Source organism: Pezoporus occidentalis, unplaced genomic scaffold, assembly GCF_034315485.1.
Source record: "Pezoporus occidentalis ecotype Australia unplaced genomic scaffold, CSIRO_AGI_Poc_V1 ctg40, whole genome shotgun sequence".
NCBI lineage: Eukaryota > Metazoa > Chordata > Aves > Psittaciformes > Psittacidae > Pezoporus > Pezoporus occidentalis.
The window spans coordinates 4,821,058-4,845,970 of record NW_026915725.1 but is presented as its reverse complement, the minus strand read 5'-3'; the positions used below and the strand labels follow the sequence as shown (position 1 = coordinate 4,845,970).

General features: G+C 41.1%; 1 protein-coding gene across 9 annotated transcripts in view; it reads right to left on the bottom strand.

The window, feature by feature from the left end:
- The window catches only part of ST8SIA6 (ST8 alpha-N-acetyl-neuraminide alpha-2,8-sialyltransferase 6), a 47,153-nt gene extending 23,579 nt beyond the window's left edge, over positions 1-23,574 (bottom strand). For 4 of the 9 annotated variants that reach the window (XR_009967641.1, XM_062633707.1, XM_062633710.1 and 1 more), the window contains exons 1-4: positions 23,317-23,571; positions 22,948-23,043; positions 13,511-13,609; positions 7,882-7,968 (exon numbers count right to left, since the gene is read on the bottom strand). Coding sequence is in view for 8 of the 9 variants with exons in the window: in XM_062633707.1 (XP_062489691.1) it covers positions 7,882-7,968; positions 13,511-13,609; positions 22,948-23,043; positions 23,317-23,411 (377 nt within the window). In the remaining variant the exon portion in view is untranslated. Of the gene's footprint in view, positions 1-7,881; positions 7,969-13,510; positions 13,610-21,856; positions 21,906-22,947; positions 23,044-23,316 lie in introns of those variants that run through there. The other 5 variants (XM_062633708.1, XM_062633714.1, XM_062633711.1 and 2 more) reach the window with 5 other exon arrangements.
- Positions 23,575-24,913: the final 1,339 nt, after the last annotated feature.

Below are 24,913 nucleotides of genomic sequence, written 5' to 3'. Positions count from 1 at the left end.
AACCTGAAAAAGCAAACTGATGACAGATAACAGTCATTAATACAGATGATATGGGTTTGCTTTTTATTACTCATTCCACAAGAATGAGTTCTTCAATAAAAGCAGAAATAGTCTGGAAGAAAAATGGATATCAGAATTAATAAGAAAATAACTGTTTAAATTAATATTATGGATCCACTGCACAAGTAAAACAAAGCCAGGCTAATTCAGAAACACAGTGAAAACAAGAGAATAGATACTGATTAATGATACCTTTTCTGATCTTACCTAAGAGCATACATGCTAAAAATTTGGAAGTAACAATAGAAACCTCCTACTTAGATCAAATCATGACACAGAGTCTCACTGTACCAAAGCATTTATGTACAGAACTTCAGCAGGAATGCATGTAACCTGTAGAAAGCAATACCCACTAACAATATATTTAACTCTCTGTTCATATAGGATTTTGCACATATGGTACGTCTACAACTGACAGCAAAGGATAACGAAGAGGTAGAGACAAGGCAGTTCAAGCAATCTGTTACTGCAATTGTCATCATAGTATTAATGTCATATGTGGTCTTTTTCATGAGGTAATGACACCCTTAAGAACATGTACTTCATAAGATTAAGACATGTATCATACAAGTTCAGAGGAGGACTACAAAGATAATCAGAGGGCTGGAGCGCCTCTGCTATGGAGGCAGGGTGAGAGAGTTCAGCTTGTTCAGCCTGGAGAAGAGAAGGCTCTGGGAGACCTTAGAAAAGCCTCTCAATACGTAAAGGGGACCTACAAGAAGTCTGGAGAGGGACTGTTTACAAGGGCATATAGTGATAGAACAAGGGGGAATGGCTTTAAACTGCGAGAGAGGAGATTTTAGATTAGATATTAGGAAGAAATTCAAGGGGGATGAGACACTGGCACAGGTTGTCCAGAGAAGCTGTGGCTGCCCCCGCCCTGGCAGTGTTCAAGGTCGGGTTGGATGGGTCTTTGAACAAGCTGGTCTAGCGTGAGGTGTGTCGCTGCCCATGGCAGGGGGGTTGGAACTAAATGATGTTTACTGGCCCTTCCAAACCCAACCATTCCCTGCTTCTACATAGTCCACTCTAGCAGAAGTCAGAAAGTACCTGCAGGATCTAAATATGCTGATGTAGTTTTTTTGCAGCTCCTGTAGTAGCTCTGTAGCTAAGAAGCATTTTAGCTGGTTCAGTGCTTGTGTACAGGCTGTATGTGCCCGCTGACAAGACACAGCGTGCACACATCTGCAAGAGATTGCAAGCATCTCAACATCTTCCTTTCGACAACTCAATTTGAACCAGCCATAAGGGCCAAAGCAGTCAGTCTAGGGCTAGCAGTTTCTCAGGTGATCCAAAGACCAGAACTGCCCTTATCCTGAATGAAATGGGAAGAACCTAGAAGGGTGAAATCTATCCTTACGGAATAAGTTTGTACAGAGTTTAAAAACTCCCCTCTCCTCCAAACTACTGATACAAGCACCAAGATGACCTTTGATTCACCCTTCTGCAATAAGTAGGATTCTTTTTTCAGAACACATTCTTTAATTAGGAATGCTTAGCCAAAGTCATTTTGCTCTAGATTTTTAAAAATATTTTATTCAGATATATATCTGGTGTGAAAACGCACTTGCTTCTGCACCAAAACTTTACACAGTCTCCTACTCTGGGACACAGGAAAGAGAATATAGCACTAGAACTGTCTGCTCCAGCCTAAAGCTGGAGCACTGGGCTAGCGCAATTAACCATGATCCTCAAGGGGCTGCAGTACCCCCAGGAGAATGGGAGCCTGCAGAACCTGACAAAACTGTGTGAACTTGATAGCATTTCTTCTGTGTAAACTACACTTCAGTGTGATGCCAGTGTCTGCACACCTGGGGCCAGAGGGCATTCTTCATTGTTGAGGATAGTGTGAACTAGTTCATTGTCATTATACATTGGACTAAATTAAGGTGGGAGGAGGGGAACAGTGGATGGGGATGGACACTGCAGAAGTATCAAAACACACAGAACATTCCTCTAAATAGTAAATGCTCAACTGTCATCAAAGGCCACACTTGGGACAATGAGGCAAATAATCATAATTTGCTCTAAATTTGCTTAGTTTAAAGCTAGGAAGCACAATGAAACAGGTACAGAATTTCAACAGTTTGAGACTTTTAAACTTCTTTCAGTAATGGTCTCAGTCCATTTGACTCTAACTCACCTTTTACTAACATCTGTACAAGCAACTGTTGGCAAAAAGAAATACCAGTGCTATTATAATGCACTTGCACATTATCCACACCAGCAATGCTCACCCAGACATATCTCTCTGTGGATCTTCAGTTACCCAAGACACATAAACACCACATAAAAGGGATAACCAAATCCAAAGTAAGAATAGCAAATATTTAAAGCTGTAACTCCTGTAAGCCTCATGCTAAGTGTATCTCACAGCACAGTTTGTAATATCATTTGAATAAAGGGCAAAGTATTCCAAGCAACAAAAGTCTGAGAATTATTAATAACCAGATAAAGTCTATGCTTGACTAATAGCTTGCATTAATACTTCACCTAACTTGGGTGTTTGCAACCATTAGCTCATGTGAGTTATTGTACTGTACATGTGAAGACAACAAGGACTTTGAGGTTTCATGTTAAAGAGACTGTCTTGTCAGTACAGAGAAGCACCTACAAAATATCCCACTGTGTAACAGCAGTCAAGGGTGTGACCACAAATAGTGAAACTACCTTTCATGTATGCCCACTGCTGTAAAACCTTATAATGAGCAAGCAATTATCTTACTGTACTGCACTGGGGGCTCTAGACAACCATATGGGTCAGGCAGGCTCTTGTCAATCCAAGTCAATAGCATCAGTGTGCAATGAGGCATATTATCACAATCTTTTAGAAAAGAGTGGTTAAATCTCGTGTCTGAAACAGAATGTGTTGAAGGAGAATGCTGCTCCAACAGCTCTTAAACCGTCCATAAATGAAGTACCATCATAAATGTCTAAAGCAGTGAAAGCCAACAGGGTTGAATCTGAAATCAAGACTGCATATGTAAAAAGTGTAATAAAATTGCCAAACCAAAGACTATTTAAAGAGTCTGCCATGAAGACATAATTAATTCAGTCTGATTCCATATTAGGTTCCCCTCATAGGAATCCTCCAACCTTCAGGAAGTATATAGTCTGTAGAGCAATTAAAAATTCAACTATTTCTCCAAACTGTCCCCAATTACTATCTCTCAACCCCACCTTTTTTCTGAAATAGAAAAATGTCTCTGAATATATACTCCTGATTTTACATATGATCTGTCAAACCTATGGAGCAAATGTACTCTTAAGTCAGACTGTAATCTCGGAGTTCTGCATGTTTTCTTGCATACTCCAATGAAAGATTTCAGACAGTAGAGTAGAATTATTGACCTGTTTAGTGTTAGGAAAGCTATTGATTATGCAGTCGTGTAAGCTTATGAAAGCATAAATTGACCTTGAAGGGTTTCAACTGTGGTTCACTGCAGTACACAGATGTTGTGAGCAGCACTGTTATTTATATACCACAGTGTAACACACTACAAATTAATCTCTTCAAGGAGTGGGATTTTATAATCTGCAGGAATGTTTAACACACACTTTTCAGAAGAGATATTAAAGTGGGAAAAGGCTAATAGAGGTCAAGTGGAATAAAAAGCAGGAGGGAAATTACAGGGCTAGGAAAATGGGTTGATCTTTGAACTATTCTTTTCAAGATCCAGGGGGTTTTAAGTAGTATTGTATTCTTTTTAAAAAAAAAAGTTTAAGATATTTTGGTAGGGTGGAGCAGTGTGCCAGCTAAACTGCAGGAATCTCCTTCTCTCTTCATTATCAGACGCAAATAAGGGTTGTCAGGATGGTATTTCTGTGGGCAGAGAGGCCATTATCCACAGTTTACACAGGGCTATTTCAGTCTGATACCACTCCTGAAGAACTGTTTCGCTGCTTTGCCAGGCTCCAAGCTCAGCAAGACAGCACAGAAATACAATGCCCAGAGGCTTCACTGAAACACAGCATCTGCTTAGCCTTTCTCCATAGCCTCCCTCCCTCCCCCCACAGTAATTTTGAAGGCTGTTGTAGCTATTTCTTAGCTTCCAGCAAAAACAGGAGTTGCAACTATTTGGAAAACCTGCAGATTATTTGCCACCATGGGTGTGCAGCTCAAATGAGAATAAACTGAGTTTAGAAATCTGTACAGCAAAGGGATGTGGAGGTGTAAAAAAAAAAAACAAAACAACAAAACGATTACAGTTTGCACCTAATTGGGCTCTGTAATTTCTTGCACTAATGAAACATTTCTTTTAAGTGGAAAACCTTTGAAGAATACTAATATAATAATTAATATTCAGGTTACCTAGGGAACCTGAGACTCCACTATATGTAGCTAGAAGGGCCTTTGCAGAGGAAGCTACTCAGCACAGCTTTTTTTCCTGGAGCTTTGAGAATGACACTTCTAGGCAGCTGTGAGATTACTTCCCCCCCCCTTCAGAGTTTCTACCAATCCTCTCTTACTGTCTTATAACCAAGAGATCTGAGGACTTGCTTTGCCTAAAACAAGTTAAAGCTGATGTGAATCTGAAAAGGGAGGGAGAACTCAGGTGGGCTTAGAAACAAAGAGGTAATACGGAGATGCTTGATGATCGTAGAGCCATAAAGAAGAGAAATGGAGAAAAAAAAAACAAAACACACAAAACCAACAAGCACAGCTAAATTTCATAAAGGAAAGGTCTGCATAACAAAATACTTAACTAGTTCTCTATATGTCAGTAGCAGTAAACATCAGAGAAGGCTTTCCCTAAACCACTGTTAGTAGGATGCCATTTATACACCCTTCTGTTGTGTTCTGTTCTGCTAGTGTTGTGAAGTTAGATAAAACCTCTTTAGCGATAGCTGACCAACACTACTGTGGGGCACAATAAATCTTGACTAGGATTGCAAGAGCAGTGCATCCAGTGCTTGCACTTTCTCCTTTGAGGACAGCCTAAATCTGGCAGTGCTGATGTCAGAGTTACAGATACTGAAATAAGCGAAGGGTCAGGAGCCTGGTTCCCTGACAGAGAGACTGGACAAAAAATAAAAAAATAAAAATCAACCAGAGAAGAGTGACTGTGGATATGGGATGTATTAAAGAGAAAATCATGGCTTGTACTCGCCTCATGATTCTTCTTGATTTTGAGAACCGCATGGCTAAATGTTATAGAGCTGTCAAGAACCACTGACCACTGCCAGACAGCAATACAGCCAAGTGCGTGTGAGCCTGCACAGCAGAGGATCTTTAGAGGAAGCCATTTGGGAAAGGAAAAGGGCAGCTCTCTGCCAACAAATGTACATAGTTTGCACAGCTGCATGGCAAAGCTGAGCTAGACAGTAGAGGGTCAACCTGGAATCCTGCACTCTGTTAGTAAAAGCATTGTGGTTTGTGCCATGCATGGCTGTCGGTTGTAATGCTTCTGGCAAAAACAACGACAAATATTTCTTTCCTGCATTGCAGTTTTAATTCATATTCTTTTATTTGGCCTGGATCTGCTGGGAGCATGGTTTACAAAGAGAATCAATGTGTACTCATTGGCACACAGTGCTGTCTTCGAGGAACACAAGAGTTACTGGCTCAGATCGTATATTCCCTCACTCCACTACCAGGATGACAGTAGCCAACAGCAAAGACTGTTGGAAAACGCAAGAAAGGTTCTCTGAAAAATTCACTGTCCCACAGAAAGCTGGTTTTGAACCTTATTAATTAGAGGTTAGTTTATGCCCTGAAGCATAAGACATTAAATCCCTCATAAATATGCATGCCTGTTCTTCAGAACTTCAGGATAATACAGAGATGTCATAAAATTGACACCACACCTGTGAAGCATGAAAGTGCTCACTCCATTTAACAGATGGTCAAAGAGGGAAAGAGGTCAAGCATGTTCTCTGCAGTCTAGTCAGCAGGCAGACTTCTGCTGGCACTGGCAGGTGAGTAGTATGACACAGGCAGCTTCAAGCTCTGCTCCTGAAGGTGGCTAGCTGTATTACTCAATTCCTGCTGCACAGCCCCTCCGAGATTAATTTCCTCTTCTGCAAAATGGGTGTATTTATCTACCTACTCAATGAGATTTTTAGAACTGAGTAATACTTGTAACACACAATTATTATGCATTACTGACACTAGGCAAAGTTAGAAAAAAGAAGAAATGTACTGCCAAGGGATTATTAACTCATTTATTACACCGCATTTCTAGAAGCTCTGTACCCCATAGAGCTCTGTCAATGCATCATTTCTCAGCTAGAGTGCCCTCACTAAGCTAGTTTCAGGCTCTTGTGCTTAAGATAAAATCTGATAAAGCATGGAGTGTATACAGATTTAGACAGTAAATTTTATACTGAATTTGTTTCTCTCTTTCTTTAATGATATTTTTATTGACCAACTGCTAAGAGCCTTGAAAGTCTCCAGTAGGGTATGGGACCAGGGATAATTGTAAGATTTTAATATCCTATTTCTAAAAAACAACAGACAGGAGTTTGAGACAATGGAAAAATAAAAGACTGATGCAAAAGCACACATCTTTTGTAAAACAATCATCTGCAATGCTCTAATCTGAAGTACCAGTCCTTGGTCATAGCAACAGAAATTTTGGATGGTATCAAAGCAGATCAAATATCATAGGGACAGAAGAATATGCAGTATTGCCATTAGAATTGCAGCATGGGTTGTGTCCATATGAACAAAATGCTTGCAAGTGGTGGCTGGTCTGTTCAGAAGGAAAAGTTAAAAAGACTGGACAACAATAAGCCTAAATGCAGCAGGGTGAAGAGCAGATGAGAGCAGCTTCACCTCTTGTCAACTCTGTACAGGACACCTGCCTGTTCTTAAGCAGAACGGGCTGCTTCTACAGCTCCTTATCACACTCTGATATCCCTGTGCACAGTTAAAGCCTGTCCAAGTTAACTGAAAGTTTCTTAAACCTTAACCATGTGTATTCTCCTACCTCAGCTTTTGGAAACACAATTAGTCAGTTACAATACACAACAAACACAGCAATTTCTGTTACACAGAAAGCTTCGCGCACACACCCCAAAATTACTTCTTCCAGAGGTATCCTGCTGGGCATGGATATTCAGTTTTCAATGCTGGTTAACTCCAGAGGTGGAAGACAGGTCAGTTTGTTTATTTTTAATGATCATGACAGAATCTTTAATTCTGTTCCATGTAATAACGTAATTCAAGAGAAATTCACCCTGGAGAAAACAGGGTTGGCACAGTGAAGCTGCTCTCTAAAATCAGCATGATGCACTTCCAAATGATAGGGGAAGCTTTTCAGAGACCACCGTCCCTACTGAGCATGTATTTATGTGCCATCTTGAAAAAGGACAGATGTAATCACGTGCTTACATGCTCAGGGGTTTCAAACCTAGCATGCAGCATCAAATCTAATGAGTGCTTTGGGCATTTCTGTAATAGAAGCAATAGCCTTGGGGTAAGAAATACACTGCTTCATTACACAGTCTTTTACCAGAGTGCCAGCTCAGATGGACAAAATCACATTACTGATTTTTTTTAAATATTGTAGGCTTTATGATAGGAGTATTTTAATCCATTCTACCCAAGTTAGTTAACTATTTGTTACAGTGGAGGTGGGTGAAATTGCTTCATTTGCAGTGAATGGGTGAATTTGCTTCATTTATCCTACTCAGTTTGCACAGTTCAATTCAAATAAATAAGAAGAGCCTCAACAGCAAAAGGTTAATAGAAATGTACAGCTACAAATGCAGTCTAAAAGCAACACAAAATTATGTTTTCAGAAGGGAAGATTTAAAATTATGGCTTGTTATACAAATCTAGGGTAAACTGTTTTTCTAAGTGACAATGAAAATTACCTGAATTTCATAGATTCTTCTGGTCTCCTTATCCAGGTGCAGTTCTGCAGTTTTGTGACTATGTGAAGATAATAGTCTTCTGTATATCTAAAAAAGGCAACAGCAACAACATCAAACACTATAGCTGTATGTATATTTAGAAACAGTCCCTAAAACATTCAAATGATGAATGTATTAATAATAATGTGCACAGTGCATATATAATAGGCTGCTTTTAGAACTCTATGACCCATTTTGTTTTTGTAATTTGTAACAGTACTATCCTCATTTAATTAACACAACCTATTAAAAATCTCTTCTTAATAGTGATGCCCTAATGAACTTTTCAGAAACTTTCCAAAGTACACTGGTTTCAAACTTCAATATTTGATCATTAATACCTTCAAGTTATTTGAAATCATCTCAAGTGCAGAAGTTCAAAATAATTCAAAAACCTTCTTACACTTGGTGTTTCAAGACTTCAAAAATGTTTTGAAATGTGGCTCTTGCAAGCCAAGATAAAACATGACACTTCTTATGCCTTTTCCTCCATTTACCTTATAGACTCCTTAAAGCCCAGTCCAATAATCTAAGAACACAGACCCATATTTACAGATGTAAATTTCCTTCAAATTATCTCTTAAACAAAACAATCTATTGTTTTACAACAACCAGGACTTTGGTTATATTGTTACATGTAACCAAAGAGCTTTCACTTCCCTTTAAAACCTTTCAAGAGACTCATATTTGTCATTATGTTTAATACTTCAGACGACATAAGTTAAAAGAATGGAGACATTTCTTCCCCTATAGGTTCAATGTTATTACTTCTTCCATTTGTGCCCGGATCCTAACAATAGTTTTGAAAAGGACTTGGGGAATGGGAAGAAGAGATGACATAGATGCAATGACTACTAATTCTATGGGACTCACCTCTTCAGAAAAGATCTACTTTCTATTATTTTAGCAAAAATGACTTAGTGCTGGCCCAAAACCAGCACTAAGATCATGAGTTTATTTAAGCTGTACCTTACAAGTGAGTATTTTGAATAGTTTTACAAGAGTTACACATAGCAAGAAATCTCACTGGTTTTTAAATGTAGCATAAAAATTGCTAAAAAGGAATATTAAAAAGGTTGTAGCGGGCTTGCAGCAGGAGAGGTCAACCCGAAAATTTCATTCTCTGTGTTCAACATGCTTTTAGTACCACAGCTTTATGGCAAACATTTGAAAGAACAGATCCCTTTTTTTGTTTGCTTCATAAAAGTACTGCAGCTGCTAAAGGTAACTTATCTACCCCTGAGTAAAATCATGTCCTATTTCCACATAGGAAAAGAAATGAAACTATTAAGAGGAATATGACATTAGAACTGGTCTTTGTCTCAAGTTTGCTCCTGTGACATGTATGATTTTCATTCTCCAGACTTGGCAGACTCTTAACAGAACTAGATGATTGTGACTAAACTGATTTTATTGAGCCCTTGCACTGCTCAGAGAGAAGGAATAAATGGGCAGAAGTGACAGAAAAGCAAAACTAGTTTCATTGCAGCTGTAGCTGATCTGACCTGGTACAGCACATGCTTCGTCCTTCCAGTCCAACTCTGAATCTGTTCCATCCCTTGTGCCACTCACTGCTGGTACTTACTTGACTCCACCTTGGTTTTGTTTCTACCAGCTTTTACACTTGTCAAAGTCCTTCATAGGACACTGAGTTGCTACCATGCCAAAAAAAAAAAAAAACCACCAAAATCAACAACCTCAGAAGAAAAAAAATAAAAATAAAAATATGGAAATACATTTTCTTTAGTGTGTTAAATGAGATCAGGAAAGACACCACTTAAGAACACTGCCACTATAAGCAAGGAGTGATGGGAGCGGAGAAACTGGGAACAAGGCCTTCTTATTTTGGCAGCTGCATGCTGGTGTGTTGTATTAGCAGCCTTGGAACTGCAGCCAGAGAAAAATGGAACTGCTTTCTTGCTGAAGCTGCTACCTAAATTGGCTCACCATGGGGTCAGGGAAGTGTTAGTACCAGCACAGGGCAGGAAGGGAGTGTGTGTGTGGGGGAAGATGGGATAGAAGCACAGGACCAAAATAGCCTACGCTAATATTTAATCACTTATCTAGTTTTATTCCTTAAGGGTAAATGATAAATAACTCTTAGATGCTGGGACTTTTGGATAAATTCCAAAAATGAATAGGATAACAGAGCATGAAGAGTTACTTAGACTATAATTACCCAAGAGAAAAAAAAAAAAACAAAAAAAAACAGAAAAAGTAAATTCCACCCTAAAGACATTGATAAGATGAAGATCAGACTCAGAAAGAAAAAATACCATCAGCTCAGAAAGAAACTGCATGCACTGACAAGTTATTAGCAACTTACAGGGAAACATTTGGTAAGGAGAAAAATCAAAGCATCACCCATAATGCTAGTTCTGAGGCTTTGTGAGAAACACAGGCACTCACTGTCACAAACTGTAAGGACCTTCCTGTAACAGAAGCTGCACCTATGGTAAAAATACCAATAATGCAAGAACATTGCTGCCTTTCCACTACTATCTACTGGGTGGAATCACTCTTGCTCAGCAAGAGGTTTCTAAGCTCAGCAGCTCATGTAGAAAAGCACCACATGCAGGTTTTTAAAAGGCAGACCACCATCTCTGCTCACCCTACACATCCAGTTTTGCTCCTTTTGAGACTTACAAAGGCATGATGGACTGTCAGAACTCATCTTTGCCAGCTCTGGCAGAGACATCCCAGTAGCATGTGCTGGGGGCCAGGGGACAGCTCCCAGCCATGACAGGTCTGCAAGGCAGCCACCACATCTGCTCACCCCAATATAAGGCTTCCACGCAATGAGCTCTACTTTAACAGACAATATTCCCATTGATTAATTTTTTTTAAAGACTCAGAGTGAAGCTCTGGGATTTGCTGCAGCTGGGTTTACAGCCCAGAAAGCTTTGTTTTCCTCTCAGAAAGCCTATTTTAGCATTCCTGCTTTAAGGGAGCCTTGGGGAGTCATTCCTCCAATCGAGGACAGTCCAGAAGGCCATCAGGGTATCATTTCATGGCTCTGCTGTAACCCAGACAGTCCTCTTCTTCACTGTTCCATTTTAAAGAGCTGGAACAATACCTGTATTTCCTCTGGCACCCAGGTGCTTACAGCACTTATTCACTAAAAGGGGTTTATTACCAAGATAAAAAAGCTCAGGTAAATTGAACTATGAAAATACGTGGACAAGACAACAATGACAGTGCTGAGAATAGTGAATGAAACACATTTTGTTCTGGTTTTGTCTACCACTTGCACCACAGCCATTATAATAACTTGCTGTTGTAGGAAATTCATCCTGTAAGAGCCTTGCTGACAAATAACACCTGGAAGGGTTTTTTTGTCTATAGCACTTGTCAGGTACATAGTGACCTTCTATATTAACTGCAGTGGCTAAGGTAGAATCATTATGCACAGCTGAGGCACTGACGAAGTGTAAGTACCTTCTAATTTCTGGCAGATATCTAAAGGACAACAGCAAGGACGGAAGTGTTTAGAAAGTAGGGAGACAATAGTTAAAATGTCAGAACAGGAAGACAGATGCAGCCCGACTGTTACTTGCTATAACTAAACAACTACTGGGGGAGAGGGGGAGGGGTGGCAGAGGGAAAAGAGGAAATGGCTATTTGAATTAGAAGGAAAATTGAGCAGCAAGAGTGAAAAAATGAGATATTCCTACTTGGCAGCTCATGTTCAAGAAAGAAGCAAATAAAAAGAGAAATAACTACAGGAAATGCAAGAGAAAAGGACGGTCCCTTTTGCCTTTGGACACTTTAATAGTACCAAAACAGCTATTAGTTTTTAAAGCCCTCAGGAGAGTGTGCACAGGGCTTGCTCTAGAATAAAAATGGAAAATTGCCAGCAAAACTCAGCATTTCAGGCTCTTTATCACCACCAGCACATACCTGCTGTAATAATAAGTACCCACTTACATTGCGTTTTTTACTATCAAATCATTTGACAACCTTTAAACTAGCTATTTTTTCCCTTTCTGCCAACTTAAAAGGAAGGAGTATCCAGAATGTCCCTGAAAGTCTAGAACTGCAATATAAAACATTTATATACCGTGCCTGTGGGTCACAAAAAAGCAACACAGATCCCTGAAGCTCCTCTCAGTGAAAGGCAATGAGTTGCAATATTCATGGCACAAAGCAATCCCTTCCTCCTTCGTTCCAAGCATGTTTCTCTTCTTATCTGCCTAGCTCATCTTCTGCCTTGTTAAATGGTGCAGCTCCTTTCTCTTTAGTCACAGAATAGAGGTCTCACACTTGGTAGAGTTTCTCCTACAGTCTCAGCTCCAAAACGTTCTAGGTATGAAGAGCTCATCTGCATTGCTGCAGCCTGTACAATTTTGTACCGCATGGAATAAATAACAGCATTTATATTGCTATAGCTGGATTTTGGAGGCACTACTGTGACTGGTTGTCCCTCTCTTGCTGTTAATCACTGAATTTTAAAGTCAACTGTGTTCTTTGACCTCTGTTTGTCAGTCTCTGTTTTGGCTCTCACCAGCAGTGCATCAGTAACATAGTGGTCTAACACCTTACAAAAGAGTAAAACTTCAATAACAGTGTTGCTGATGATGTGGAATGTTGGTGGAAGGAAAGGTTACAGAGGAGAAAAAATAAATAATTAAGAGTAAAGACAGAATGCTGAGAATATGGTGACTTACAAACAGGTGAAAGGAGGGGGCAGAAAAGACAGAGAAGTTTTAAAATTGTGATAAAATTTGACATCTCCTGTCCTTTGAATGGGGAAAAGCACAGAATTATTTCTAGGAGAGCTTTTTTGCATTCCACTTCTCTTCACAAATGGGGGGGGGGGGGGGGGGGGAAGCTTTAAATCTTCCAATTTTAAAGCAATCATGTCAAATAATTAATTTTAAGCTAGAACCCAGTCTTAATGGGAAGCCTTTCTCATTTACAATGTTTTATTTACTGGTGCATCCATATAGACAAAATGTTACATGTCAAAAGCAATGTGCTGCCTCTCCCACTTTCACTTTAGAAAGTGGCAAGGAATGTGTGCAGGGCTGATATCAAAGGTCTTTTTTCCATGTTGGGAAAAGGCAGAACAGAAGGTTAAAATCCAAAATTAATCTGGGATTTTTTTTTTTTTTCAATGTAGCCAAAATTGAGTATTTTTTGCCTGTGAACCATTCATTATAATGAGTAAAATTAATTAGCAAGTTTTTATGCTAGTACATTTTCATACCTACTCTAGTGAATACACTGAAAAGAACCCATTAACGGGGGTTGCTCATAGCAGGAGTGTTCACCAATCAGGAAAAAGACACTCAAGAATGAAATTATACCTCACAAATTCTGTACAGCCTTTTGTGAATATCTTGGAATAAAATGTTGCTAACTGGCAAGGAGAAATCTTGCTTATATTGTGAAAATAAGAAAAATAAAATACAACCTTGACTAAATCTAATTCATGTGAAAGAAAAAAATGCAGGCAAACATTAGTTATATAATTTCAGTTTCCTGTTGTATAGCTCCACATTAATATCACCAAGAATTATGTGAAAGAGGGCAATCTTCTACCCTCCTACTTAAAACAAACAAAGCAGAAAGCACAGCAAACACCTACCTTTTCTTCTTGGTAGATGATGACAAAATGTTGTCCTGAATTGCCTTACATTTTGAAGCCTGTTCGAACTGGTAAATTCCATTTTTATTAACAGCTGTTCTGTTGGGGGGGGGGGGGAGAGGAGGAGGAGAAAAACAAAAAAGGAACAAACTTTACAAGACAGAACAGTCCCTGACAATGCTGTCACATTTTTTGCTATATCAGTATGATTAATAACCACTGATTTAGCTGAAAACATTACCAAAGAAATCTTATTGACTTATTGTGAAGCTCTTGTATAAAAGGGGAGTTTGCTGCTAGTGATGATAAAAATGTTTGATTCGTCAAAGTAACCCTATTTCATAGTGTGAATTATATTTTCTGCTTCACACTGTAATCAGAAAATGTAATTAGAAAGAGAAATGAAGTGGGAAGTCTCTGAACGATTATGTTTTGCAGATATTTAAAATATTCACCAGTAAAATATTTAGCAGATGCAATTCCCTAAACTTGTTGATGAAATGCAATATTCTGAGCCAATATAATATATACAGGAAACACCACAGGTGAAATGGATCTTTCCACTTGGACCTTAACTTCTTAAGCTTAATACTTCCTCCCTCTCTTATTGTTTATTTACACAGTGAGGATAAACATTTGTAAAAGGAGCCAAGGCAAGTGCCAGACTTTAAATCTTTAAATCTTGTTGCCTTATTTTTGCCAAGCTCCTGTGTGGTCCCCTTGCCCTGGCAGCCCTAGTAGAAGATTGAGCTGGAAATTAGTGAATGACCAAGATACCGGTGTCTTATTCCATTCACCTCGATTCACCCTGTATCGAGGTTCAGTCTCACACAATCACCCTCTTCTATCACCAGCCTTCTGCTGTGGGTGTTGTCTTTTATTGTGAAGTTCTTTTTTATTTTTCTTGCTCCTCTTCACCCTTCGCTCTTCCTCCCCTCCCCTTTCCTTTTGGGTTCTTTCTACTGATTCACTACTTATAGACCACTTGAATATTGCAACCTATTTGTCCAAACCAGAAACAGAAATACAGAAGACAGATGCTGTGTCATTCACTCCTGGGCATGAGCTGCAGCAGTGAACAGAACCTGTGCTGTTCTTAGCAACACAGAACAACCGAGCCATCTCTGTACAGAGGCACTCATACACAAAGAGAAAGGGTCTTCCTGGTTTGTACACAATGTGCTGTGCTGCTGAACCACGATTCATTTTACCAACAAGGACCAAAACGCCATTGCCTTCACCTGTTAAAACATGCTGACCACTAAACAAGATTTCTGGCAAGCCGATTTTGAAGTTTAGTTGGGAAAGATGCCATTTCAAGTCACGGAATCATAGAGTGGCTGAGGTTGGGAAGAACTTCTAGAGGTCATCTGGTCCAACCTCCTGCTCAACCAGGGGCACCTAGAGTCAGTTTCCCACAACCATCTCCAGATGGCTTTTGAGTGTCTCCATAGAGGGAGACTCCACAACCTCCCTGGGCAACCTGTGCCAGTGCTCAGGCACCCTCACAGTGAAATAGTCTTCCCTGATGTTCAGAGGGAAACTCCTGTGTTTCAGGTTGTGAACATTGCCTCTGGTCCTGTCACTGGCCACTGCTGAGAACAATGTGGCTCTATTCTCTTTGCAGCCTCCCTTCAGGTATTGGTAAGGTCCCCCTTGAGCTTTCTCAAAACATCTTAAATAATTCAAATAAGAAAAAGGCTGACTGAAGAAGAGAGAGCAGAATAAATGCTTGTTAATTTTGCTACTGAACTGAGTGGCATGCTCATAGCTATGACAGGGGAGGAAAAGGAACAAAGCACCTGTCCTTCTCTTTCCATCACCCATGGATTTTTTAATGGGTCAGTCACTCCATAGGAACAATTCACCCAGAATACAGGCTACAGAAGCTCCCTCACTTTATTTCCATCATGAAGATCTTCTTCCCAGTATACATTCAGTGCCCCTAAGGAAACAAGCAGCCTGCATGCTCCTTGTTGAGGGTAATGGTAAGACAACACAATGTAAACCTCCGTCCTTTCAGTTCTGCAGTGACTGCAATACTTAGCAACAGTTGGCACTACCTACCGAGAGCTCCTTCGCCAGTCTTGCGTACAGCTCCTCATCTAATTCCTTTTCAAGGAATGACATACAAACATGAGGACAGAAGGCTCTCAGAGCACACGGTTCAGAGCAAACAATTCTGCAGATCTCATATAGCAAGTGCCAGCAAATATTCTGCTTACACTATTTATGAACGAACACAGGTTTATTGCAGCTGGGTCTGAATGGTTCTGTCTACACAGAAGAACCAGATGGGCCCTTTCACTAAACAACCTAACACCAGTTCCTGAGCAAGTTTAGTTAGCACTAAATCATGTTTCCTCCCTCTTGCTTCTTTAACTCAGCAAACTCAGATGATTCGTCTGCAGCTGCAGCTTAAAGTAAGGGAAATGGCTACAGGCGAAGCTTAGGTGCATAAGCAGCACCTTGAAAAAAAGAGAATTGTTGCTATCGTAAGCCAAGCACATGTTACTGCTGCAGGTCAGTTTTTCATTACAACTAAAAATCAAGAAGCTGGACAGAGGAGACCTCCTTTAACGCATGAAACCTGCCAGGAAGATCAGGAGGTTAGGTTTGATCAGATCACTGTGAGGTACGTTCAGAGCATCGTCAGACAACCAATGTTATTTCACATGCAGGTTTCAACACCATACAGAGAATCATTACAAGGTCCTTACAGCTTACTATTAATTTATGTCCTCAGATCACTGGGGCAGTGAATAAATATTCTCTCAACCAAATACAAGCTTTACTCAACAGCCTTTTAGTCTTTTTAAATTCACAGCACTGAGATCAATTGAAGGAAGTTGCCTCTTTTTTCAATATACAATTGCTTTTTACGCACACATTTTCAAGACCTGAAAATTTCAAAAAAGGAAGAAGTCAGATAAAGAACGATCAAAATAAATTCCTGTTCCATTTCATCATTATATCCTGCCAATCACTTTTACAGCAATCAAGGGAATAAAAAAAGGAATAAGGAGTCTTCCCTTTCCATAACAAGTAGATAGTGAAAATGGCACAGCTGTGGGGAAAACCAAACATGAACTTTAAGTTCTTTATCCATACAATGCAGGCACAAGATAGATCAGCAAAATGCTGCTTCTGCAGCTTTTTCCACACAAAATTTACTCAACACTCTATTTATATGGTGTAAAAGGACACAAAACCAAAACAAATTATTTGCAAGACATGCAAAGCAATGACTCACCCGAGTAGAAGTTAAACTTCTGAATTTCTGTTTCACTGTCAGAGTAGCCTCTGCTTCTCATGAGTGAAAGATTTCCACATGCAGAGAAAAGGGGTGTGCAGGGCGCAGTCCAGACTTCTACTGCATTATTCATTGCACAGTTGTGCAGACAGCAGGCTCAGATTAGATTTCTGAACACTTATGACAATTATGCTAGGCAACATTTATCACTAAATGAATTTACCTGACCTAGTGCATGACAGTCTTTGTTCAATACTTAGAACTGCGCTAAAATTTCTGCAATGAAATCAGGTAACGTGCCCAGCAACGCAGATATCAGGCTAAATTCAACTAATTTTACAAACTCTGGATGAGAACTTGAAGTGGAAACCTTGCTATATTCTGTTGTCTTGAACTCATAAAACTGACAAAACAGTGAAATTTCTGCTGCATTTCTCTTAGGGTTTAGATGTTCTCAAAGCCAGTATCACTGGCCAGAATCTGAAAAACGGGTTTTTTTTAATCATATAGGAACAGCTTGAGGACCACATACTTCCTATGGTAATTCTAGGAACTCTGAAAGTACACCATCTGTACTTTAATAAATCCACAGTAGATTAAGACCATGTGCCATATTTATCAGCAAGTTGTTATTCTATATCTTGCTCTCAGGAAGACAGCAGCTCCTTTACCTGTAAAATTCTTTAAGACGACTATTGCACCCACCCTTAGAATAAGAAATAGAGGAACTACATGGCCTCTTTTGCTATACCTGTAGCATGCAGCCCTGAGACTATAGGGAGCCTTAGTGCAAGGAATCACCAAACAGACAAGTACACTGGGGGAGCAGTGATGTAGGGAGGGAAAGGAAAGAGAAGCTCTTTGAAAGCAAAACCAAACTAGACCCCAAACAGTTACCAGAGTAGGAAAATGGATGGACAGAAGATAGATGAAAAAAGTATGAAGGGGGGTACAGGGACAGGTAAAAATGGAAAAACAACATCGAGTGCTGTGAATTATACTGTAACATAAAGACATGCCCAGGACTGAAAGGCCAATCCTCCAGAATTCCCATAAAAGCAGCTGGAAACAACTCAAAGAACACAGGGTGAGATTTTCAAAAGAGCTCAGAACTGGATTGTCTGACAGCACTAAAAGCAAGAATTTCACCCCTAATTTCAGCAAGAGTTAAGTCCACACTGAACACATGGAAAAGCCTCACTCATTGACTCCATTCACTCCATGCCCAGCAAAAGCAGTTGTTGCACTTTTCCTAAGCTTTCTGCTCTTGTCTGCCTTGAAGCAGCACAGGACCTCTGATCCCTCCTCCAGCTGAGGATCTCCAGCTAAAAAAGGGTAACTTCTGCACGCAAAACTGCACATTTATATCCTTCTAGCAAAGTGGCGCTGAACAACACTATCCAGACTGTGAACACCTTCTGTCTAAATCTCTCCCTTGAAGAGACTAATTTATATTTGAATCTCATAGTCTATTAGTTGAATACAATTAAAAGCCAGTAACCCATACTTTCCTAGGAAGGGTGTTCTAAAGCGCTACCTCTGACACTATTTCAAATTAATCAGATGATAAGAATATAGTGACATTTTTAAGGTTCAAAACACCTTGATTAATAAGGCAATACACAATTTAAATGCTTGGTGAAATGGACTATTAAAATGGCTTTATCAAACCACAGAAGTAAGAGTTTCTCTTGTAACATTAATCACAGTAACTGTGAAAGAGACTGATTCTACTGTCCTTGTTCAAGTTACCACGGAGGTTTTGCTTATCTAAGGAATGCTAAATCAGGTCTTTAAGACAAGCTGCATTTTGAAGGAAGACCTTCCAATGCATTCAGAGTTATACATCAGACAGTTTTTATTTCTAAAATCCATAAACCGCATGACAGGTAACATGACAAGCAACATGCAGAGTCTCGTGGTGGGTAAAATGAAGAGAACAGGTACTTACACTAAAATGATGTTACAACAGTACGCAAGAGACAGAATGACAGAGCAGTTTCACTTGGACCAAGTAAACAGAAGGAGGCTGAGAAACCTTTCACCACTGTCAAAACACAAATGTGTCCTGGCAGCAGCTTTCAGTTGAACACCTATTCATTTTGACAGAACTAATACATGAGGCCCGTGTTTGAACTGCACTCCTAAAAAACATCTACATGCATCACTTGGGAATGAAAGGAAAAAATACTGAAAAGGGTAACAATAGTGAAGTGGGCACCAGTACTGACTAATCTAAGCTCTAGCAAATTATGCTACAGTATACTAAACTACTGTTCATAATTGTGGTTAAGTCTGTCTCTTCACTTTCTGACTGCCAGAATGCAGTATTTTGACAGGAGACAGAATGTACAGGTCTCTGTAGCACAGTTAATTAAGTATAGATGTTTATTCCCTAGGTCTGCATAAAGATCTGCTGCTGAGAGAGGAATTGGAGAAACAAATACTATGGAAAACACTGTATTAATGCTAACTTGTTTACTCATAGCTCCTCAATCACTTCCTCCCACTGTTCAATTACCCCAACAGTCTCTACACTGTGCTTGCCTTGGACCTGCAAAGGAAGAGTGTAAGTTAGGGAAATAGTAAGTAAATGCCTTAAAATTAGTGACACTAACAGAATAATAGTAATGATGGTCAGCTCTTCAGGGTATACTGCTGCCTTGTTATTAGTTGTGCACGAAGTATATAGAAATAGTGCTTGAGAAAACTGTTTTCACTTCCTTTGTAGGACCTGGCATTATTTATCTGCTATATATCCCTGGACAGTGCAAAAGGAGCTAAAATTTCTGCACAAGCTTAACATAGTACACCCTAGGCCTCATAACAAAGACTACCTAGTTCCTCTTACTGCTATCACCTTCTCTGATAAGCACGAGCAGTACTGAGCCCCCTATTTTGCTATTAATGCTGTGACTACACAAACAAATATTCCAGCAAAAACACAGCTGTGAGGGGAGGACCAATGGTCTAAAGGTGGGACAAGTGCAAGACTACTTTTGGTTGTACTGTTGGCTTGAGCAAGTTTAAGCTGTACTTTCAGTTACAGCTTAGCAACTGAGAAGATGCTATGAGGCAGCGACATGAAGATTTTCCAGAGAACCATAGTATTGCGGTGTGAATGCTACTGGTTCCATGAATAAATCTGGGGACTACTAGAGAAATCTTACTAACACTGACCTTTTTTTTCTTTTAGGAAGAAACCCTACTAACAGGCACTGCAGGCTGCAAAGTAAACCCACAAGAGAACCTGGAAGTTACACTGTAGAGGCAGTCACATTGTTCGAGTGACCTAACCCTTAACAAGAAAAAGTGGTAAGAAATGTCCTGCAAGAGACCAGCCACATCTTCAAGGTCATTTACTAAGGCACAGATCTTCAGAGAACTTTAGGTGGCTGGTCACTACCTAATTAAACATTGCTGTGCATGACAGCTGCCTAAATGTCTGTGACAGTCTGAACCAATCCCCTGTTTTTCATTCTTTCATCTTTCAGTTTCATCCCTTTAGAAGAATTACTCGAAGTAAAAGAACAGATTAACTTTCAATATTGCAAGCCAACAGAATAATAGGGCTTTGGAGATTCTTCAGGAGATGTCTGGTTACAAATATGCCTCCAACAGCACAGGGAATTGTGATAAGAAGAAAGATTAGCTTGAAATTCTGAAGATTGTCTAGATTACTTACAGTTAAAGCAGGGTAGTGCCCTTTTTTTTTTTAACTTTTCCACTGAAGTTGGTGAGAAAATCTTACCTTTCCAGACAAATGCATCAAACTGCTGAAGAGATCAGAATCTAATCAAACATCCACACATATCCTCTTACTCTGACGCAGTAAAGGACATTGGTGTCAGCAACACAGCAATGCTGATCAAACTATCGGGATACTGTAGGAGACCCATACTTGCACCAAGAGATTGTCCTAGTTTCATGGATCAACATACTCATATAGCCTCATCCGATTCAAAAATTCACTAACCCCTGTACAACCTATTTCAACAAGGGACTCTTCTGTGCTTTTGCTATACTCGTGAATAGCGCAGCAGACTCACACTGCAAACTGGAATCTAATTCCTATTGACCAGACCATCCATCTCCAACACTGAGGGATGGGTCTGAACCTCCTGAATGAGTCCAGATGTTTTCTGGATCAAATCTCTCCAGCATGGCCCTAAGCCAGGCCCAATCCAGCTGTTGCCTGGATCAAACCCCTTCAGCACGGCTCCCTGCCCAGTCCAGCTGCTCTCTGGATTAAGTAACAGCTCCTGTTCAGTCCAGCAGCTCACTCTCCTTCCTCATACACCAAACATGCACCAGGAACTCCTGTCAGGCCAGCTTACTGAGCATAGCCACTAGGGCGAGAAAGAACATCCTCTCTTGGATTCAGCCAGCAAGCCATCCCTTCCAAAGACACTATAGTTACAGGAGATGGAATGAAATGAAACTTTCATTGGTGAGCAATTTACTTGTCACACTTTTGCAGTCACTTAATCACAAAGAAATACAATTTCAGGTTGATCAAAACTAGCGCTAAATTGGTGCCTAAATCCTCCAAGTAAATTAAAGAAAAAACATGTATTTAAAATCTCATGCTCACTTATTACAGAGATTAAAAACCGACCCATACATGCCATGGATTTTCAGCCCACTTCAGTATGTGTTGCTTACCCTTTCTTTGCTCCAGTTGCGAGTGTACTAAACAGCAGATGGAAAGTACCTAGACTGCTCTCCGAAATGCTGTCTGCCAGCATTTTCAGTCAGTTTGACTCCATGGTTTAGCACAGAGCGGAGTGGAAGGAGACTGCAGCTCAGAAACAAGCAGGAGAAAAGAAGGGTCGTAGAACATGGGGCACAGAGAAACCACAGACATAACACAAAACAGGCTGAAGAGGAGGATGGAGCGACAGCTACAAAAAGCAAAGCAGAACAGGGTACATACTGCAAACCCAATAAATTGTAAGGAGTGGAAAACAGAGGTAGAATGGGAAAAAATGAGCACAGGAAAGAGAAGCAGCCTAGGAGCACGTAACAGCAGTCAGAATTCTGCACATGTTCCTGTTGTTTCAGTCTAATTTTGAAAGACATTATAAACTTACAGCTTGTGAAAGTTCTACATTTTGAGGCCGGGAGCACAAGGGTGACTCACTGGTAACACATAAGAAACCTATTGTTAGGGTACACAGCAATGGCTACTACAACTAATGCCACTTGCATCCATTTAGGGAAAGCATGTGCTGTTTCAACCTCAAATTCAGCTAGGTCAGGTGAGATGGCAGCCTCAGGTAAGGCTCACCATTGACTTCAATATAACCAGGACATCACAGTTACATCTAATTTTCATCATGTGGCTTTACCCATAATATGTATTAACATATGATATCATTGAAAACATATGATAATCACTGAAACTGCAATGGTAATGAAGCCATATTAAGTAAAAGAGTAACAAAAATATTTACAAGCTACTTCTTAGATAGTAATATCTCATGTGAGGATGACACCACCCTCTTCTGCACTATTAGTTTTCCTACGGTGTGTGAAGAATCAAGAGCATGAAAACACAGTCATTATAGTGAAGCCTGCATGTGAGACATAACTTGTTTCACAGCTAATTCTAACAACTGTTTTCATATTTAACGTCACAGTATAAAATAAGAGGCAGTAAAGCAAAGATCAACACTGATCTAAGACCAAGACGTGGAACCAGGTGGAAGGGCTCCCACAAAGTAAGATGCTACACAACATGAAAAAGGGCTCATTTGTCTTCATCCTATGGATTTTAAAAGAGAAATGGGTATTTCTAACTAAGTACTCATTACAGAAACGGTAACAGTATTATACAGCTCCAGCTCCACCTTCCTGGAAAGAGTAATAAAAGATACCTGGAAGATGACATACAGCAAGCACTTTTTGCATCGTACGTTAACAAAACTGCTAAACGCAACATTTTATTGGGCTCAAAACCAACACTGGAGCAAAACCTGTCATTAAAAGGGCCTATGAGCAAATAATTTACTGCAGTTTGAGTGAATTTTCATGTTCTTAGCCTGGTAAGCCTCTTAACACTCTCCCTGATCAAGCCGTCAACACAAAAGGCAGGACGAGTCGGAGCGCAGGCAGGGTTCTGCCTCTGCGGACCCTTTCTCACGGACCCCGCTACCAGCGGCTGGTGGCGGTCAGCCAGTACCTGTTCTCGGTCCGCGGAAGGGGCGTTAGGGGCGGCCGGAGGGCTCGCACCACTTTCGGCGTGACAGCAGCTACCCCCGCGTCCTGCTCCCAGCCCCTGGCAAGCAAGACAGGAAAACAAAGTTGTCAAAAGCAGTGATTAAACATTACCAGATGGGAGCGGCGCCGCTCTCCTCCCCGCCAGCCCTTCACACGCCGCCAACAACCGAGCCGAGCCCAGCCTGCGCCGGGCTGCCACAGCACCAGACTCCGCCGCGCCCCTCTCCCGGCGAGGGACTCACCACGTCCCACTCCTTCTTCCCCAGCCGGCGCCAGGCTCTCCCTCCCTGCAGCCCCACCGCCACGGGAGAGGAGCCCCCAGCCGCCCTACCTGGCGCGGAGGGGCTGCTGGCCACCCAGCCGCAGGAGACAGCCGCCGAGCAGCAAGCTGCCCAACGCCGCGGCCAAGGCGATGACAGCCCGCATGGTGCGCTCGGCAACAACACCCACCACAGCTACGGCCGCCCCATAGTATTTAAGGGAGGCTGCGAGGAGGGGGAGGCGGTCATGGTAGACACAGGGTCTCTCCGCTCCGCCCCTCGCCCGCAGCCCTGCGCCGCCGCTGACAGCCCCCCCCCCGCCCGCCTCCCGCCTTCCCTCCCACCGCGGCCGCTGCTCGGGGCCCTGCCCGCTGGGGCGGCCGCGCTGAGGGGCAGGGCAGGGTCGGGAGAACGGGGAGGGTTTCTCGGCAAACTTTACCCTCGGGCAAGGAGCGCCGCCGCCGATGGGGCAGGTTCCTGGGGGTGCCTGCCCTGCCCTGCCCTGCGGCTGGTGCACTTGGGTCGCTGCAGCTTTAATAGGTCTCTATTTATAAATAACACCCAGTGCGTTATTTGGGGTTTTATAGAATGCGTTTGCAGTGGGTTTGGTAAATAAATATTTCTGCATCTTTTTTTACCTAGTAGTGCATTTAACGGGGTTTTCACAAGACCACCTAGTGCTATGAGAAACCTAGTAAGGTGACAACGTGCCATTAAGCCTCCTTTATTAACAGAGCAAGTAGTAGAGGTGCTATACTTGATAACAGCCTTTCACTTGTAGCCAGCTAATATCTTGTTTTTTTTCAGATTCTTCACTATCCTATTTTCTGTGCCTGCAAGCGTTCTCTTAAGCCCTGGGGCTGCTCCTCTTATGCTCTCAAACAAGGGCTGGAAGGCCACAAAGAGCGAGCACTGCTGCAGCTGTATAAATGAAGTAACAAGGGTCTTGATATCATGACTGGTAAGTGGTTAGAGACAAGGATGGGAAGCAGCATGCCTATGGTGCATCAGAGGAGCAGCACAGCCCCAGCTGTGATTGGGTATGCCAGGAAATGCCTAATTCTTTTTTAGGGCATTTGTTACCTCACTGGTTAGCAGTGCTGTGGGTGCTGGTGGGAGGCAGCTAGAAGCCACTGTGGGCTGGTCTCTGTGTGGGGTGGCAGGTAGTGGACTGGCTCAGTGCACAATCCCCCTGAACACAGCTCAGTTGTCCTCTTGGCTTTCAAGTACTTAGTTGTAATCAAGAACCAAAGCCAGAGATAAGACTTTAGAAGTCCTGAAGTTTGCTGTTTTGAGGTTATCGTGAATCCTAGATGTCTTGAACATGAAGGTGTTTCATCACCATTTCCCAAAAAAACTTACTTCAGCTTCAGGCTTATCCTATAAATCCACCTGACATGGTACATGAACATGTAGGGGCCAACGGTGATGCTTTTCAAGGTATGTATATGTTCGCTAGGTATCAGATACTAGAAATTTCAATTGCACTGTTACTTCTGTAAAATTTGAAGGCTTCTGCTTATGTTAGTGGATACTATCAACTGTTTCATAACACCCATTAAATACTTCATATAAAATAATAAATCTTTCATTTGGGGAAGTCTGGTGGTATTCTATTTCAGCTCTGAATAGACGAAGATGTGGAATTACAGACAAGAAAACTATTTT